At 41.0% G+C, this 20000-nt stretch overlaps 1 protein-coding gene across 3 annotated transcripts in view; it reads right to left on the bottom strand.

Moving 5' to 3' along the window:
* The window catches only part of TRA2A (transformer 2 alpha homolog), a 111302-nt gene extending 101994 nt beyond the window's left edge, over positions 1 to 9308 (bottom strand). For all 3 annotated transcript variants that reach the window (XM_044064615.1, XM_044064616.1, XM_044064617.1), the window contains exon 1: positions 9100 to 9308. In XM_044064615.1, the coding sequence (XP_043920550.1) occupies positions 9100 to 9135 (36 nt within the window). In that variant the 5' untranslated portion in view covers positions 9136 to 9308. The remainder of the gene's footprint in view (positions 1 to 9099) is intronic.
* Positions 9309 to 20000: the final 10692 nt, after the last annotated feature.

Raw genomic sequence — 20000 nt, 5'->3', positions numbered from 1 at the left:
AAAGGACAAAATATATATATATAAAAATAAGTTTACAGAAAGGGGACATGAACAGTCAAGAGCCTGAAAATGCACAAAAGGGGATGGGGGGGGGGGGCAACTGCAGCAGTGATTATTCAACCATCTAACTTTAGGATAACTTGAACCTACACAACTGTTCTATAGCCTTCATACGGATCACTACTGCAGTAGCTTTAGCTATGTGGCCAGATTACCACAACAAACCGTAATTGGGAAGTGAAGAAAAGGGGTCCAGGAGCCCCTGGAGAATGGTCCTTGAAAAGCATCATCCAGACAGAGATGGAATCCAGCTTAGAGAGCTTTGTAAACATACAGAGGACCAGCAGCACACAGAATCAAACCCTTTCCAAAAAGCCAAAGAAGCAGCCAAGGTGGTGGGGGTGTCAATAAATTGATCCAAGGCACTAGAAATTATGAAGTCCAAAAAAAAAAGTTTTCCCAGTTAATGGCGGGGTAATTGAAATTGCCCATTATTAGGCCATTTGGAAAATATTAGGGTACAACCTGTGTATCAAGAAATGAGGAGTGGGAATCCTGGGATATGGTGGGGGATCTGTAACAAGCTACAATGTGGATTACGGTCCTGCCCAGAGTTGGTTGCACTTGGATAATCTCAGTTGCATTATGCCGAGCAACTAGCCTGGAGGTGTGGATATCCTTAATGAATACGGACATGCATCCGGGTCCAGGTGGTTAGGTGGCCAAAAGATGTGGTATGAATTACAGCCCGATAATGCAGCAGGAGTACTCTCTGGAGCCTTGAACCAGGTCTCTTGTCACTGCACAGATCTCGATGTTCTCCATTTTAAGGAGAACCACGAGTGAGTGCATTCTGAGGTTTAGACTTCTAGCAAAAAGTAGCAATACCCTCAGATTTTGGCTTCTCCCTGTAATTCACAAATATGTACACGGGCCACTCTGCAGAATGCCAATGCGCTTATGAAAATTAAAGGACTATGAACACCGCCCTGAATTTCACTACTAGTTGAGATACTGACTCTGAAGCAATGTGTCATCCTTTAACAGTATCGTTAATATTTTACTATAACTTGTGACTCTGAAGCAATGTGTCATCCTTTAACAGTATCGTTAATATTTTACTATAACTTGTTGAATTAGTTTGGATGTGCAACACTTGCTTACTATAAAACTTGCTGTTTCCATGGTGCAGCGTAAGCTGGCAGTTAGTGCAGAGGATAAAGATTTTGGACAGTGGTACTTCTTGCGGTATTCGTTTGGACTCCCCTGTACCCTAACAGCAGTCAACTCTAGTTTTAATTAAGAAAATGGGAGGAGGAAAAATCCCTTTACACACCAGTGCTCCCTGCATGCGCTCATTCACACACCTCTGCTCTGTACGTGCACTCATTTACACACCACTGCTCCCTATGTGCACTCACACACCACTGCTCCCTGCATGCACCCATTTACATACCATGGCTCCTCGCATGCACTTATATACATACAGTTGCTCCCTGTGGTGGCTGGTGGTTTGCATAATAGTTAAGGTGTTTGTCTCAAAAATGTAAGGTACAGGGTTTGATTCTCACCTTTGAGGGAAACTGGTTAGGATTAAAATAGCCTGCAAGGGCAGCTAGCCTAGTACTTACTTATGATCACTGCATGCACTCGTTTACATACCACCGCTCTCAATACTACTGCTTGCCTTGCCACCTATCCAGAATTTTTCCAGACTATCTTGAAGTCAGAACAGTTGTCTGGTAGTCTAGAAAACACTGTACAAATACTAGTATTCTGTACAATAAAACAAACAGAATACATGTGTTTGTTAAATTTAAGACTCTGAACTTTTTTTTTTTAAAGCATTGGTAATGTGATGCTATCAGGGAAAAATAAGCCATCCCCCTTCATACCCGGTATCCTCTTAGGAAGAAAAATCTGGACAAAGCCAAAAATTATGCTGGTACAAAGGTTTAAAAATAAGGGCACCTTTTAAATATTGCTCATATAAACTAGAACAGCACACTTTGCTTTGGCATACATTTTCTGAAGGATATGAAGTCTGAAACTTGTGTGCCATTATTTAGTGACTTCAATACTCAATTACTTGTAAGAAAACCACACATTTTGTGAACAAACCAAAAATATGAAGCAAAAATCTGGCCATTCTGCAACAATCTGGGCAGTTGGGATGTATGCCCCCCTTTCCTGACGTGACAAATTACATGAGAAAATTGACATGGATGTGGTCAAAGAGGGTGGGGAGAGGGGAAGGTGTAGGTGAAGTTAGGAATGGTGTCAAGGTGTGTGGTCTATGTCTAGTTTCAGCTACAGCAAAATGTGGCAACCCTAACTACTGCTCCCTTCAGGTAATCATTTACATACAACTGGTCCCTGCATGGACTCCACAAGCATCATACCTAACAACTCTTGGCACACAACCCAGAACATTCACCCTCCAACATGAGATAAGGCAATCATAGAGCACACATCCCAGGGCACTCACCCTCTAATGCCCTCCACCCAAGAGGTGAAAAAGAGTAGCTACATAATTTATCTTCCTCCCTTGCAGGCTGCTCCAGATTGCTGGCTGCAAAATGAACCATGATCATCTGGGTTATAAATCAGGACTCCATCCGTCTATACAAAAAAAAAAACTTGGCATATCTTAAGAGGTACATGTCTTCCAAATGTAACTTACACTAATGGTTCCTTATACAAAAATGCTAAACATTACTATATTCATATAGATGCCTTCAATCTTCCTCTTATGAGATATTTAAAGAATTAAGAGTAATTCTGAGATAAAACAACATTCCTATATTTTTCTGTAAAGAAATGTATGCGAGAGATCTGAAAAATACGTTTTGTGGGCTTAAGATGTTCTCTGGATAGATACATGGATTGTACATCATTCCCTAAGATCAGTGCTGTTTTTAATGGTTCTTTCTTGTGGAAAAGTGTTAACACGGCACACCATTCATTTTGGTTCTTCAGTGTAACTACAATATTTTATTCATTAGGATGTGATGCAGCACAGGGGGTTCCCAACAACCTTTTTGTTTTCTCTTGGGTTTCATAAGTTCCTGACTCTTACATTCAGTTGCTTGATTTGCTGTATGTCAGCTTGCTTTGCCACTTAACATTTAACCTTTGAAAGGAATTATTGATACTTTTAAGTTCCTTTGCAAAAGTACTAGAGTCCATCAAGTCATTTTTTTTACCTTGGAGAAGGCTATTTTCAAAACTCTTAAGTTCAATAGTATTTAATATTTAACAGAATTCTGGTTTTGTGTATGAAACAGTGTTTAATCTGCAGTCAAACAACAATGGGTCTTAAACTTCCACTGATATTACTTGATCATAGATCTGGGTTTTATACACTCAAGACAAATTATTAGAAATATAAAAAATAAGATCACGTTGGAGATTACAAAATTGTAGTTTCCTGTTTTTGTTCATTTCGGTTGTGAAATCATGACTTCATTTCGGAGTACTTTGAAATGAATAACCTTGCTACTTAAGTCATATTTTCAGTTGTATTTAATTATTTATTTATATTTGTATGAGTGTATGTCTGCATTTATCTATTGGTTTATTGTTTAAAATGTCCAGCAAGATATACAAGAATACTGCAAACATCCATTTGTTAACCATGTGGGCCCACTGGACACACAACCCCTTTTCAGTGATGACCTGACTTGCTAAAGGTCAGACAGTAGGTAAATGGGGTTGGGGGGGGGGTCAAAACTTAGCACAGAAATTAAAGCTCACAGCTCTAACCTTTTCCACCAACTGCCTGGTCCCAACAAGAAAGTAAAGGGGAAACCATAGTGATATATGCCATTTTATCACATATGTCGCAATGAGCAAGTAGTTGCGATCCTCATTTCAGAAAGGATGATTGCCCCTTCTATATCTGAGCGACTTGGTGTCATACCGGTTACTTTTAAATTAGGACAGTATTCGGTTACTTTTAAATTAGGACAGTATTCGTAGTCCAGGTCATCTCATTTTCCTAGCAGTGATCCCTGAAGAGTGGCACTATTTGGATTTGCAAATCCCAGTGTTTCAGCATGCATGCCTTCATGCAAAGGAGTTGTTCTAAACACACACCCCCATCGCAAAAGCATAACATGCTTTAAATAATAAGCGATAGGAGGACAGCTACGACATTGATAAGGGGCTTTACACATTTGCTTAAGAGTATGATTAACACAAATCTATAATGACCTGATTTGCATAATGTGCATGTAATTAGCCCTGAACACACCAGTAATCAGTTTTCCAGGAGAATATGGATATGTGAAGGGAGACTGGTCGGTGCTTGTGTATACCTGGATATTTTACTGAATGGGTTGCTTAGGAGAATGTTTCATTTTGTTAAGTGCGCATATTAGGGCATGTTACTGCTGGGGTCGCTGGTGGAATATTTCATTTTGGTGATTGTGCATACTTGGACATTTTCCTGAAGGGGTCGCTTTGGTGAATGTGCATACTTGGACATTTTCCTGAAGGGGTCGCTTTGGTGAATGTTTCATTTTGGAGGTTGTACATACCTGGATATACTCCTGAGGGGGTCAATTGGGGAAATAATTCATTCGGATGTCAGGGAAGTGCATTTGCATACATGGTCAGATCGCTGGAGAAAATAATTTAGTGTGTTATTTTCATGCTTCTGAATAATTCATTTGTGTGTCAGGGAAGTGCTTAGACAAACAAGTATAAGATTCCAACTTCAATATCAAAGGAGAAGCATCACTTAACAATGGATGTGCACACAGCAGAGATGTTGGACTATGAATTGGAAAACTGCCTCATTAGTATATTTTGCTTTACAACATCTCTCATTTGCATCTCCTTATTTTTAAGGCATTTCGCTTTAGCATAAATGTCCTCTATAAGCATCGCCTTTGCTATGCTCATTTACCCCTATCACATTTGTGCAAGAGACTGAATCTATGAATGAAACTATAACTCCAAGAAAAGGAAACCAGTTTGGTGGACCCCTGCCATAAGGAGGAGGAAACTAGTACAGAAGAGAGTAAAATCCAAAGAAGGGAAGACAATTATCAGCAAGAAACTACAACCCCTCATAAAATCATCCAAGGCGAACTTTGAAAGAAAAATTGCCAAGGACTCCAAAGATAACCACAAGGCATTCTTTAGCTATGTCAAAAATCTAAGTGGCAATTCTAAGATCTGCTCGGAATTAGTGCAGAATGGCACAAGATACACTGAACCGACAGATATAGCCACATCCTGGCAGACAGGTTCAGTGCAAACTTCACCCCCCTCTCACCCCCAAAAGGACCCATAAATATACTAGAAGAATGTAGTGCCCCTGAAATCACAGACACTCGGGTTAAAACAGCCCTCTCCAAAGGCAAAAACACAGCATCAGTGGAACTGAATGGTGTCCCAGGCTGCTTCCTACACGAGCTAAAATATGAACTAACCCCTCACCTAAACACACTGTTTAAACTCAGCCTCTCCACAGGCTACGTGCTCACAGAGTGGCACACAGCAACGGTTATTCCACTCCACAAAGGTGGAGCCACAACGGACCCAGGGAACTATGGCCCTATACGCCTGACTAGCTTGGTTTGCAAAACTATGGAGCGCATCATCATGGATCTCATTAAGAGAGACATTGGAAACCTCCAAACACTGGACCCTACCCAGTTCAGCTTTGTTAAGGGCAGATCGTGCCTCCTAAACCTGGTGGACTTCTTTGAGACAGTTACCAAGGCTATAGACAAGGGAAAGGTGGTCCACACAGCCTGCCTAGACCTTGCAAAAGCCTTCAACACTATTCCCCACTCCGGTATTATAGACAAGCTCACCAGCCTGAACATAAACCCCTACGTCACGAGATGGGCTGCCAACTGGCTCATGGACAGAACCCACATACCGCCTACTCAGAGGTGATCTCTGCCTGACATACAAGGCCATGTCCAAACCAGAATGGACATGCTCCATCTAAAGAAAACCACATCCCCGAGCCACACACTCCAGGAATCTAAACCTCCCCACAACAATAAACAGGACGGGCTGGAGGGATAGATTCATGTCCCAGAGACTTCCCATGCTCTGGATTAGGCAGAGCTCCTCGCTGACCCTCTTCAAGAGAAACCTTGACGAGTGGATGGGAAACAGAAGGTTTACCCCAGGGATCACTTCAATGGATCTACTAGACAGAGGCACAGGGAGCTAAATCTAAGGGGGCGGCGAAAGCCAACACATCCGGCTAAGCTTATAAATGCCTTCGGACAGACAGCCTAGTACCGACCTATGAACCTTAACTATACAAAAATCTGGCATTGGTGGCAGGGGCACGGACTACAGCAGCAACAAACATCGATTAGCCTACAGCTGATGTACAGTCAGTGAATGGCGTGCCAAATGGGTGGGGATATCGAGGAAGACTGACAAGCATGCAATTCGTGTCACGTAAACTGCTAAATATTATTAGTTTCTCCTTTTTCAAGGGGAGAGGGCAAGCCCCCACCACCACCCACTCCTTTTTCGACTTGGATGCCTTACGGTTAGCTGACCAGCTCAGCATTGAACAAGTGCTGTGCTACTAGCATCTTCGGAAAACGGTGAAATTGAAGTGTATTAACCCATCACCGAGTTCGTGCAGGAATGGGTGTGCCCACCATGATTTGACATGTGGGAGGGCAGGATTAACAACGGCAATGTGCAGTGACTGACATGCAATGATAATGTAACGGCAAATACATAGAATTAAAAACTGAGCATTTAATAAGCACAAACATGCTAATAATGACATTCGAGCAATCGGTCCCTTTCCATTAGAACAATAAAATGTTTCCTGATGCTGCGTTAGAGGTTGTGGTTAACTGTTTTAGCTTAAGTTCACGAAAAAGAAATAGGCACAACTTGCCTTTCGACTTTGCGGGGAAAAAAAAATGCTCCCTTTTTTTGAGTAAGTGCAACTGTAAAGTTGGTATATATAAGTTTGAGGTAATAGGCTTACCCCCAGCATTGGGGGTGCAAGAAAGCTTGACCCCCCCCCCAAAAAAAAAAAACACTTTTTGGCACATTCACTTTAGCACACTTATAGTACAAGCAAGGAGACTATTTTTTTAAGAGGAGAATGAAACAACCGAAAGCCAAATCCTCTTAGTGCAGAGAAAAGGTTTCCATTACTAGAATGTTTTTTTCTGGAGCATAGTGGAGGTTCTCTGTATATAGGCGGGGGTCCTAAAAAGGAAACATTTGCAACAGATATTTCATGTTCATCACCAAGGTCAGACTTCTAGGAAAAGCACAAATGTCTCATAGCTTATCACCAACATCCTCCAAACAAAGGGAGAATTATGTTTGCTTTATAAACGGATCTTTCTGTGCAATTAACTTGCGTTTTGGTTGCATTCACAGCTATCGCATATATTACCTTGTGTTAGTCAATCAAACGGTGGGCGGTGGCGGGGCTTGCTACTGCGCATCTGGTGGGTTAATACACTTCAATTTCGTCCGGAAAACATTGTCAGCCTTTAAAATATATCGAAACAGCGTGGTTGTGTGAACTCTGCCCGATTGACTGAAGTGTTAGGGACACAACTAAAAAACGCGTTCTACATAAAAACGTTTCATTTTTCTGGTACAGAATGTCTACAACAAAATGGATTGCTTTCAGCACACTGCTGAATAATCACGCTACTACTTCCACAGAGCTGGAAGTGAGTTTGAGGCGGGCTTTGCTACTACGCACCCTCCGAGGTACTACAAGGACCGCGCATTTCCTCACCAAAATACTGCCCCGCGGCGGTCGCACAGAGCGAGTGTTCAGTTATCGACATGGACCAATGAAAGACTAACTTCGACCAAGCATAGTCACTTCGAGAAATTCAGAATACACTTGGACGCATAACTCTTCGATTCACTTAGCGCGTTCAGCGCCACTGCCAAATAAACACAGCCCCGTTTATTGTCTAGAAAATGCACATGAACGTATAATGGACAACGCCGAATCTATTTTCCCTTACTGTCACGTGCTCGCATAACTCTTCGATTCACTTAGCGCATTCAGCGCCACTGCCAAAAAACAGCCCCGTTTATCTAGAAAATGCACATGAGCTACTTTGTATAATAGACAACGCTGAATCTATTTTCCCTTACTGTCACGTGCTCGCCATGGGGTGCCACTTGTTTTAATGAACGCAGCCATTACTCATGAACAAAAATATCCTGAAAATTGTTCCGTAAGAACACTGTAAACGCGTACACTGCTGTTAATTACACAAGTACACGGACTGCACTATGTAAACGATTCAACCCAGTTACTTCTAGTAGGTGTGTCAACCCGCCATATTGTCAAAACAACGCGATTCACGACCTGCTAAAGCCATCTCTCTGCCCCATAGACGTGACCTCTGTCGTGTCCTGCAAATAATGAAAATCCAAACGAGAAGTCGTGCTTTTGTCGTTTATACATAGACAGGAAACATTAGCAGCAAATCCGAAACTGCCTTGTATGCAAGAAACCTTGCGGGAAGGCCAACTCAGTCGGCCAAACCAGTCAACGCTTATCGAACGTAGTTACTGCCAACTTAAAAAAACGATCACACAATGCCCGAATTCTAAGTAAGCTATCACTTATTTAAATTACTGCTCAAAAACTTAACTACCAAAAAAAGGACACCATCGCACTGCTAATTTAAGAATACTCGTTGCAAAGGCCGCATACACTAAGCAAAACGCCCGCGAGAAAGTGGGTGTATATTTTTAAACAGCATTGGGGTTCGCCTAGAACAGATCACTAAAAAAAAAAAAAAAAAACAATTACGGTGGGAAGCAAGATAAGGCCATCCAGTCTGCATAACTCTGGACTATTAACTTCAAATACAGTCTTGGGGGGAAAAAGCGTGCCTCTTTCACAGGCCGAAGCCAAGATTTGGCAAGACAAACCAATGTTCAATTGTCGATAGCAATTTACTACGCTAGTATAAAACGAGAAAACAGATACAAAACAAGTATTCTTTACTACTAATGGTTCTTAAACCACTGCCCATATTTATATAGACAGTTATGCATTTTTAAAATCACCGTAAAGCCAAATATCAAGATGATAAACGTCTAAATACTTACTCTCCCCTCAAAGTTGTTTTCTTCTACGTCACTCATACTGAAAAATAAGCTTTACAAAATAAACCATATAAAATGCACTACAGCATACAATCACCCCTACGCGTTTCGTTCTCTTTCTGCCTCGATCGAGCTTCCTTTCCTGTTGCAGACAACGCAAAATGGCGTTGACTGCTTTTCGATCTGCGATAGCCCAGCACTAGAAGGAGGAGTCACAAAAAGAAAACCTTAAGCATAACGATTACGTTTCTAGGGATACTACCTTACAGATGACACGTGACATGGCTTCTTGCAGTTTTATTTTTAGTGTGGATTGAGTTAACACTATTATAATTAGACTTGCGCTTTTCTTTTGAAGCAGAACGTTACAGGCTACTATAGAGTGTGTTTAGGCAGGGATATCCCTATTTGTGAAAATAACCAATTAGGCTCATTTATTTATGTATAACACACAGGATGCGTTACTACACCCAAAGCTGAAATTTCAACTTCATAAATCTGTGACAAACCAAAACAATACGAAGTAAGGTCGAAATTATTTTAAATCTTTTCGGCTTTTCCCGGAATTGAAATAAGGTCGAAAATAAGGGACACTTTTTAAACGGACAGTGTTCCATTAGAAAGTTGACGCAATACTTGTTTTAAAAAAAGCCCAAACTAGTACTTTTCCCCAAATCTCCATCTCATAAAAAAACAACATTTAAAGTTCTCTCTTGATAATACAACCGTTAAAGTCACTTCTCATAGCAAACTTTTAGGGATGATAGTGGATGATCATCTACAAAATTGCATAAGAAAAACACATCAAAAACTAGGGATGCTTTATTCAAATACTTTTTCACCAATGCAGTTAAAACTATATTTGCCACTACTTATCTCCTCCCTGCCCCTCTTTATTGTGCTCCCATTCTTTCTAAACTCCAGGCTTCTCAAAAATTAAAACCTGAAAAATGCTATAACAAATTTGCAGCACATACCCCTTTCAGAACCCGCCACTATATAACACTGAAAAGCCTCAATGGTTTAAAACTTCCACATGGCTTCCTTACCTCCTATAAAATTATACCACATCCATCTGCCTGTCCAGCACTAAAAACATTCTACACAACTAAACTAGACAGATAATTCACTCCAGGGATCACTTCTGCGCACTGCTTGTCAGGGGCACAGGAAAATAATTTTCTTGGGTGGCGAAAGCCAGGGAACCTTTTTGGCTATGCTTATATAGGCCCCAGGGCTGATAGCCTAGTACCTACCTATGAACCTAGCAAAACTGCTGTGCATTGTCTGTACTTGTACAAGATTGCTAAGGCCTAGAAACCCTTACATATCTATCAAGTCTATACCCTTCCTCCCATCTTTCAGAACCACTCTGATAGACATCCTAACTAAAATCTGGTGCTGTATTGCTCAAAACCATGATAAACTATATCTTTAAATGTGAACAAGTACCTTTTCATTCCTTCTACCTCCTTACTCTCCATTCTTTACATCCTTACTGCTATCTAATTCTCTTCCCTGACTTTCTGTTTAAGTATACCATAAGCTTGTCTTTCCCTCACCTCATATTAAAATTCCTATTTGTATTTCACTAACTTACCTTTAATTTCTCCACAAGTTGTCTAAAATTTCTCCAAATATTAAATGATTGCCATATACATTGTATAGATTCTTAACTAACGTTTTTATAGTATGTCTAATTTGCTATAATTATTTAGACTTCAAATGTTTTTATTTTGAAGATTATAAAATTATTGTTCTTAAAATATTTTGTAATAACTTAGAGCTTTTAGACTTGCTCTGTAATCTGCTGGGACTGTAGTGGGTGTCTTGGCCATCCACATTATGCTGTAGAAGATTTCTTGGTTATGCTGTCATCTCTCCCTTGTGGTGCCTATGGTTGCATATGTGGGCCAGGCTTGCAATGGTAATGCTGCCCCCTCCTGCATAGCATCTCAGTCATGTTCACCCCCTCCTCATCTTGGACCAGGTATCCAATCATGTGACATCCCCAGTCTCCACCAGAGATTGATGTAGGAAATGTGCATGTCACTGCATCTCACAGGATGGTAATGGCATTCCTTTCCTTCTGCCCCATCAGTTGTCTGAGCCACTGATTGAACCTGGATCTGCTGGGCTGTAGTCAGGGCTTCATCCTTGTAGGCCACTGGAGAAGCTAAAAAAAAAAGAAAAATTAATAGGCAACTTTTGACACCTGTGTGTAACACACTGTGACGGGAAGTCAGCAGTGCTAACCTCTGCGCAGACCCACTCAGAACTGCTTGAAAGTGCCTTAAGCACACCGTATCAAAAGGCCGGTGTCACGCGTGGGTCTGTGTACATTAACAGAGTCAGTCATAGGTATCGTAAAGCATACGTGCACACAAGGTTGGCTGGTATGCACACGAAACACAGTACCAAGCAATACTAGTCAACATTACCGGATATGTAGCTAAAGAATTAGAGTATCTGTGTTCGTATGAATACCCATAACTATATAGCTATATACCTTGTTAAGAGAAAAAGTTTTAAAACATACTATTATTTGTCTCTTTTTCCCATCTAGCAAAATGAATATGCTATTTGCTGAAGTGTTGGTAAGAAAAGGTCATTGAACCATGTTTATTAAAGATGGGCTTTATCTATGATAGATGTAGTTTGCTTATGAACTTGAATAACACCTGTTTTCTATACTTCTGAATAAGAGTTAATTTACTGAGGCAGGCTCTGGAAAATTCCAGCTACCACTGTGGTTTTGAGGTAAACATTCTACACTAGCTGTGGTTTTGAGGTAAAGCATTCTTTTCTGAGGTAAATTGTGATCCTAGATGTTTTTCATAGCCAACTGTCAATTGTTAGAAATGTAACAAAAGCTATTTTGACTAGTAACAGGAAAGTATAAAAGTTGATGTCAGTAACCAAGCTGATCAGATTGAGATCATCTTGGCCAACATGTTGCTGTAATCTGGTTAGCAGTTAATAAAGGAAATTTTCATCACCTGAGGCAGATGTGACTCGCTTGAATTTTTCTTCTGACATTTTGGTCCTTCGGACCGGAAACCTCTACAAAGATACGGATCAGACCGACAGAGAGACCGAAAAACCTGTGCAGGTGAGGGTTTCTCGTCTTAAGATTCCCTCGACGGAAAGCCCTCCGACTGATTTGTTGTTGGAAAGAGGCCGGCCGCTCTCTGATCCCTATCTGAGGGACGGTTTCCGAACCAAAAAGGGGAAACGGAGTCTCATCTGGTTCAGGTAGGGTGAAAATACCTTTTTTTCTTTTAATTTAATTTAACCTTGTCGACAGGGGTTTTATTTTTAGTTAAGGGTGGGTAGGAATAATTATTAAGATTATTTTGTTAGGATTACCTGTTATTTTGTTAGGATCCCCGTTAAGATAGCCCCATTTTGTAATAAGCCCTGTAAAAATAATTTTGATGTAGTCCAAAAATATATAGTCCTAAAAATAAGAAATGCAGTCCTAAAATAATACAGTCCTAAAATAAGAAATCTAGGATAACATGGGTTCAAGTTGCTGCAAGTGTGAGAGTGATGCCTGTTTAAATGTTTATGCTAAGTATATGAGAAGTTTAAACAAAAATAATGTAAAATTTTTGAAGAAGTGGAAGTTGAAATATGATTTTGATGGTACACTAAATAAGAATGCCTGTGCAAAATTGGTTAGAGATTTGAAAAAGGATGCAGGAACTAGAACTAAAAAGCAAAGAGAATTGTGATTTCCCCAAGCACAAAAATGGTTAGAAGAAGCAAATAAATGAACTATAAAAGAAAAACAGTGTCAGGAAAAAGAGAAAATAAATCAAAAGGGATCACTGGTGCCAAGTGGAAAAGTAGCTTTATTTTTAGATAAGGAGGATGAGCACACAGTTTGTGCAGTACAAAGGCAGGCAACCGCCCCACCGTATGGTGAAATTGCTGTTGCCATACCGGGGGAACCTCCTCAATATCAGTCTGAAGATGTGGGATCTGTACAGCAGGGTGGGTTATTAGCTGCTCAAGGAAATGTTGTGACCCCTCCAATTTACCCACAAATTCCCGTAGTACCTAAGGTTGCTTTGCAACAGGTAGACCAACCTATGCAGTTAAGGTCAGGATCAGCAGGGTAAGGACGTTGGGCTATTAAACTTTCTGACCATTCAGAAGCTCTTCCCTTAATACAAGTTGCAAACCCACAAGCAGGAGATGTTGGACAAGAACCAACTATTTTAGTTTATCGTCCCTGGGCTAGAGAGGATATAAAACGAGCTACGGATGGTATTCCTCATCCCAAGGTTAATTTTCAAACGTTTTCCGAGGACATAGTTGGTATGCATTTAAGTTATCATCTAAATGGTTTAGAAGCAGAACAAGTAGTGCAACAAATCTTAGGCCCAGATTGGCACTTAGTTTGTGGTACTTGGACATGTAAGACAGATGACGGCACTACATTAAAGCATAATTCTGGGGGTGTTAGACACACGAGTCACTGATCTGTTAAAGAGAATTTCTGATAAGTGGCGTCCAAGAGCAGATTGGACAGTAATAAATCAGTGCATCCAAAAAGATTATGAATCTGTAGATCATTATATTGTAAGACTGACAGAAGTGTTCAATAACCATTGTGGAATGATGATTCCGCAGGATCAGACTAATGATAGTCCGTATGAACAGCAATTAAAAAATGCTTTCCTTAAAGGTTGTAAGGCTCCGATAAGTAGTTTTATTATTAAGCACATGGTAGATCACAGAACATGTAGACTGCAACCTTTGTTTGAATATGCACGGCATGCTGAGCAACATTTTAATCTAAAAAAGAAAAAGAAAGTACAAGTGTTGGCAGTAGGAGATAATGGTGGTATATTCTTAGTACAGGAGCAAAGGGGGCAAGGGTGCCATAAAAAAAAATGTGGGGGCCCGCAATGGGACACGTTAAATGAACCGGGTGGACATTCAGCCTATAGGGAAAGGTTAAAATGTGGAGAATGTTTTAAATGTGGTAGACGTGGGCACTTCGCTGCCGACTATGAAGAGTGGCAACATCCCCCACAGCTTACGACCAAGGGCTCCGCATGACTATATGATAGTAAAGAAAGGCGCCATCTTCATTATGGGGATAATGAAGAGGCAGACACTCTCTACGATGAATGTCAGAAACACTCTAATGGAAGGGCGGGATTGTGACTGTGAAGTCATAAACCTGGCAAATTTGGGTATTGCTATGCATCTAGATCAGAAACCCATGATAGAGTTTTTGGATGAGGGACAGAAAGTGGAGTTTTTATGTGATTCAGGTGCATCGCGTACACTTTTGGGTCCAGCAGTTCTGCCTCCGAACTGCGAAACAGATGAGTTTGTCTTTGTAAAAGTGGCAAACGGGAAAATTTATAAGGAACCACTGTCTCATCCTCTACTGTTCACAGATCCGCAAACAAACCAAACTGTTAGGTGTGGGGTAATTATATCAAAAGTTTGTCCAGTTAATTTGCTAGGAAGAGATTTGATGCATGTGTTTGGAATAGCTGCAATTCCCACACCTAAAGGTATTGAGGCAAAAAGGTTAGCGGATGGCTTAGTAGTACAGGGAGAACAAGACTTGTTTTACTGGTATAGCCTAGACTTGATTTCAGATGGCCTGGGGAGGGTTGATACAGAGTTGATCAATCTAGCTCTAAGTGAATCTAGGAGCGGGTCACCGCAGGTTGCGGTGCACTTACATTGTACTATGTTCTATAAGGCCCCTGGTCCGGATACTTGATTTCAGATGGCCCGGGGAGGGTTGATACAGAGTTGATCAATCGAGGTCTAAGTAAATCTCGGAGCAGGTCACCGCAGGTTGCGGCGCACTTACATTGTACAATGTTCTATAAGGCCCCTGGTCCGGATAAAGAATTTGAAAAAGAATTCTTTAAGCACAAGTGTGCAAGGATAATTTTGAATGATATGTTTTGGGATACGCAAGGTAATACAGTAGTAACCTGTACTTTGACTAAGGAAATGAGTTCTTTATATCGCTCAAGTTATAGCCCACATATCTCAGTTACTAAAGCAGTGGGGACACATTGGGTAGATTTGGCAAAAAAGGTAACGATTTGGGACACAATGTCTGAAAGTCAGTTAAAAGATCAACAGATCCAGGTACAAAGATTAAATTGGGTGACTTGGGCATGATCAAGTTTGCACCTCAGGGATGACAAAACAGAAATGGCATGACAAATCCTCCTAACTTAAGAGGAAGATAGTGCGTTAAGTGCCTTGCCTGTAGATTTATGGTCAAAAGGTAAAGGAGATGTAGGATTAATGAAAACAGCAGGTGAAGTTTGTATAACTGCAAAGTCAGGTTTTAGACCTCGTAAGCACCAATATCCACTAAGTAAGCAAGCAGAGGAAGGAATTAAACCAGTTATTGAACAGCTAAAACAGGTAGGAATTCTTGTTGAATGCCCAGATTCACCCTGCAATACTCCGTTGTTTCCTGTAAAGAAACCAGATGGGTCATGGAGGTTGGTTCAGGATTTACAAGCAGTAAATTCAGCTGTGATCCCAAGAGCACCAGTGGTCCCTGACCCCTATACATTACTTAATGATTTACTACCTCAGCACAGATATTTTTCTGTCATAGATATAAGCAATGGTTTTTTCTCCATACCACTACACAAGGAGAGTAGATTTTGGTTTGCATTCACTTTCCAAGGTAAAAGATACACATACACCAGATTGCCACAGGGTTATTGTGAGAGTCCAACAATATTCGCACAAGAAATGGCTGCGAATTTAGCTCAGTTTGTTCCCCGAGAGGGAAGCCAGGTCCTGTTGTACGTAGATGATATTTTATTGGCCTCACCCACGCAGGAAAGTTGTAAAAACGATACCCTAGCCCTTCTTAGTTTTTCAGCTGAGCAAGGACATAAAGTAAATAAAGAGAAGTTACAATTGTGGAAAGCACAAGTAAAGTACTTGGGTTACTTAATCTCGCAGGAAGGTAGACAATTGGAAAATAAAAGAAAACAAGCAATTCTTGAAGCACCTATGCCTATGACTAAGCAGGAGATGATGTCGTTTTTAGGTGTGACTAATTTTTGTAGAAGTGGATTCCTAATTATGCTGAAGAAGTAGGGCCATTGACCACACTGATCTATGACACTCCCATGGCAGCTAAAAGTAATATACAGTGGACAGATAAGGCAATACAAGCATTTAATAGAATTAAGCAATTGATAGCAGGATCCTCTGTTTTGGGTTTTCCGAACTATTCTAAGCAGTTTGTACAAATGGTTGATTGTAAGGGAGGATATATCACTTCGGTTCTGGTACAAGTACATGGGGATAAACAGAGACCGATAGCTTTTTATTCCTCCAGATTAGATCCTGTTGCAAGGGCATTGCCGCATTGTGTTCAAGCTGTAGTGGCAGCCGCCATGGCAGTGCAAGCCTCAGCATCATTAGTTTTGTTCCACCCATTAAAATTGCGAGTTCCACATTCAGTAGCTACTATACTTTTGCAAGATAAGATAACCTTTTTATCTCCTAGTCGACATTTGTCATGTATGACAGTGCTGCTGACACAGCCACATATGACCATAGAAAGATGTACTACTCTTAACCCGGCGACACTTTTGCCGACTCCAGAAGAAGGTACTCCACACGTTTGTTTAGAGAGCATTCATGACAAAGTACTTCCCCGACCAGATTTAACGGATATTCCGTTGGTAGATTCTGATCTTATTTTGTTTGTAGACGGATCAGCAAAGAAGGACACTGTAGGAAAAACACTCGTAGGGTATGCTGTCACCACAGAAACTGAAGTTTTAGAAGCAAAAGGATTGTCAAATATTTATTCTGCACAAGCAGCTGAGTTAGTGGCTTTGACTCGAGCTTGTATCTTAGGGGAGGGTAAAAAAGTGACAATTTATACAGATAGTCAGTATGCTTTCTCTACTGTACATGTTTTTGCTCAACAACGGAAGAATAGGGGAATGGTTACTACAACAGGCAAACCAATAAATCACAGAGATTTAATTTTACAGTTGTTAGATGCAGTCCAATTACCACTCCAGATAGCGATATGTAAATGTTCCACACATACCAATAGAAAAGATCCTGTCTCCAGGGGAAATGCCCTTGCTGATATGGCTGCAAAAAAGGCAGCTCAAGAAAATGATTTGCTTTTACATGACAATGATTTAGAGCCCGGACACCTCTTAGACTTAGAGACACTAAAAGTAATGCAAACATTGACAACACAGAAAGAAAAATGTCATTGGGTGAAATATGGTATCACTCAACAGGATGGGTTGTATAGGGCATCAGATGGCAAAATGGTATTATCTTCAAACCTTTTTAGGTATGCTGCATTGGTTAGCCATGGACCTGCCCATGTAGGAGTACAGACAATGGTTTAAATAGTGTCTAAGATGTTTTGGTGTAAAGGATTTTCAACTTATGCAAAGCAATTCTGTTTATCTTGTTTATTATGTGCAAAGTATCATGCTCAGGGGGGAGTTAAGAAATCTCAGCAGGCATTCCCTACCCCTCCATATCCATTCCACACACTCTGTATGGACCTTATTGAGTTGACACCCTCAGAGGGGAAAAAAAGTTTTGTCTAGTCATAACTGATGCTTTTTCTAAGTGGGTAGAAGCTTTTCCAGTAAAGCATCCTGATGCACACACAGTAGCAAAGCTTTTGACAACAGAAATAATTCCCCGATTTGGCCTTCCAAGGTGCATTTATAGTGATAATGGGTCTCATTTTGTAAACCAGATTGTGCAGAAGTTGGGTCAAGTGTTTCAAATTGATCTCAAGTACCATTGTGCTTACCATCCCCAGTCAGCTGGACTGGTGGAGAGACACAATGGTGTCCTGAAGAGTAAGCTCCACAAACTGATGGCAGAAACGCATAGATCCTAGACTGTGTGCCTTCCATTGGCACTCCTGTACATGCGGATCTCACCCTCCTACAAAGGACTTACACCACTTGAACTTTTGTTTGGGAGACCATATTACGTCCCGCATTGGCAAGGATTGTTGCCAGCGGAACGTGAGGGGGGTGAGGATCTGGCGGATTATATGAAGAAGCTGCTAAATGTCAAGTCTCTTGTAACCAATGACTCCTTTGCAGATCCCAGAAGTGAAACCTTGTTAAGCATGGCACCCGGGGACTGGGAGTGGATCCGAATTGTGAAGAGAAAGCACTGGTCATCCCCCAGGTGGGAAGGCCCATATCAAGTACTTATCTCAACACCTACGGCTGTAAAGATCGCAGAGAGGACTGCGTGGATTCATATCACCCACTGTAAAAAACTTAAGACTTTTCCTTCTACCATTGATGTTGGTCAGACTCCATCGGACCCCTGAACACAAAGTCTGACTACAAAGAAAGGATGGCCATGTTCAATTGGTACTTGAACTATTACGTGATAATGATTTTGGTGGCGAAAGTAAATATGTCTATGCGAGAAGGAACAGTTGTGAGAGAAAAAGGAATGGTGGTGCTGCAGGCGCAAACAGGTGTTACTACTATGTTCAAGGTAAAACTTTGTGAAGGAATTTTGGACTGTGCTAAATGGAACAGTAATGATTTCCTGACTCTTGCAAAATACTTGTGCAATAGAGACTGTGCGTCCTGGTCAAATGTTTGGTGGTCAACAAATGTGAACGGATGGGAAACAAGTGGTGCAGTGATACCAGAGAAAGATAAAAGCAGGCATTTCCAAGGTACCGAAGTAATTACTATAACCATTGTGTCACCACAAGGAGTGTCTCTTCCAGTTGGAACTGATCCTTTGGGGACCCTCCAGCTTAAAGTGCAAAGCCTTAAAAATGCTACAAGTAAAGCAGATTTTGCCTTCACAGAAGAAGAACAATTGTTACTCGAGATGGGATTCGTACACCATAATGAATGGTTATCTTGGGTTAGATATAGTACCCGAGAGGCACATCGTGAGAACTGTTTCTTGTGCTGGAGGTAAACAGCAACTAGCGACAGTCCCATTGATGCAAGCTGAAGGTAATCTGACATGTCTGTTAAAGTTATTCTTCAACAAAACCAAAGATAAATGCAAAGATGCAACCCAGCATTTTCCAGTCATAAGCAAAGTTGAGAAACCGCCTACAGCAATCTCTTATCCAGGTTCGTATATGTGCATTTCCAGAGATGGCACAGGAAAGAATTATGGCAATATGGGACAGAGTTATTGCAATGTTACTGTGAATGGCAATGAGAATCCATTTCTGGAGAACCAAACTCATAGTTTGGCAGACGTATGGTGGTTATGTGAAGACAACAAACTCAGATCAAGGCTTACGATTCCCTGGAAGGGAACTTGTGCACTTGCAAAGTTAATTCTGCCATTCTACATTTTCCCAGTTCCAGCAAACAATTTCGTAAGAGAACCTGAAATAAAGCCGAGGTGGTTGAATAAGAGAAAAAGAGAGGCACTGAAGCAATCCTTCGATAGCAGTGTCTACATCGAAAGCATTGGCGCACCAAGAGGCGTGCCTGATGAATACAAAGCAATAAACCAAATAGCAGCTGGTTTTGCATCCATCTTTGTCTGGATTCAACCCAATAAGAATGTGGACTGGATCAACTACATTTACTATAACCAGCAGCATTTTGTGAACTATACCAAAGATGCATTGAAAGGTATTGCTGAACAACTGGATGCCACTTCGCAGGTGGCATGGCAGAATCAAATTGCGTTGGATATGCTCCTGGCCAAAGAAGGAGGAGTTTGCAGGATGTTTGAGACTTTCTGTTGTACATATATTCCGAATAACACTGCCCCTGATGGGAGCATCACTCGAGCTTTGAAAGGTTTGGAGATGTTATCCGAAGAATTGGCAGAGAACTCTGGGGTAAATAATCCCTTCACAGACTTTCTACAAGCGTGGTTTGGAAAAT

The sequence above is a fragment of the Protopterus annectens genome, chromosome 3.part0 (assembly GCF_019279795.1).
Source record: "Protopterus annectens isolate FY-2018-M chromosome 3.part0, PAN1.0, whole genome shotgun sequence".
In the NCBI taxonomy this organism is placed as follows: domain Eukaryota; kingdom Metazoa; phylum Chordata; order Ceratodontiformes; family Protopteridae; genus Protopterus; species Protopterus annectens.
The sequence above is the reverse complement of the archived record's forward strand: the minus strand, read 5'-3'. Positions and strand labels throughout refer to the sequence as shown.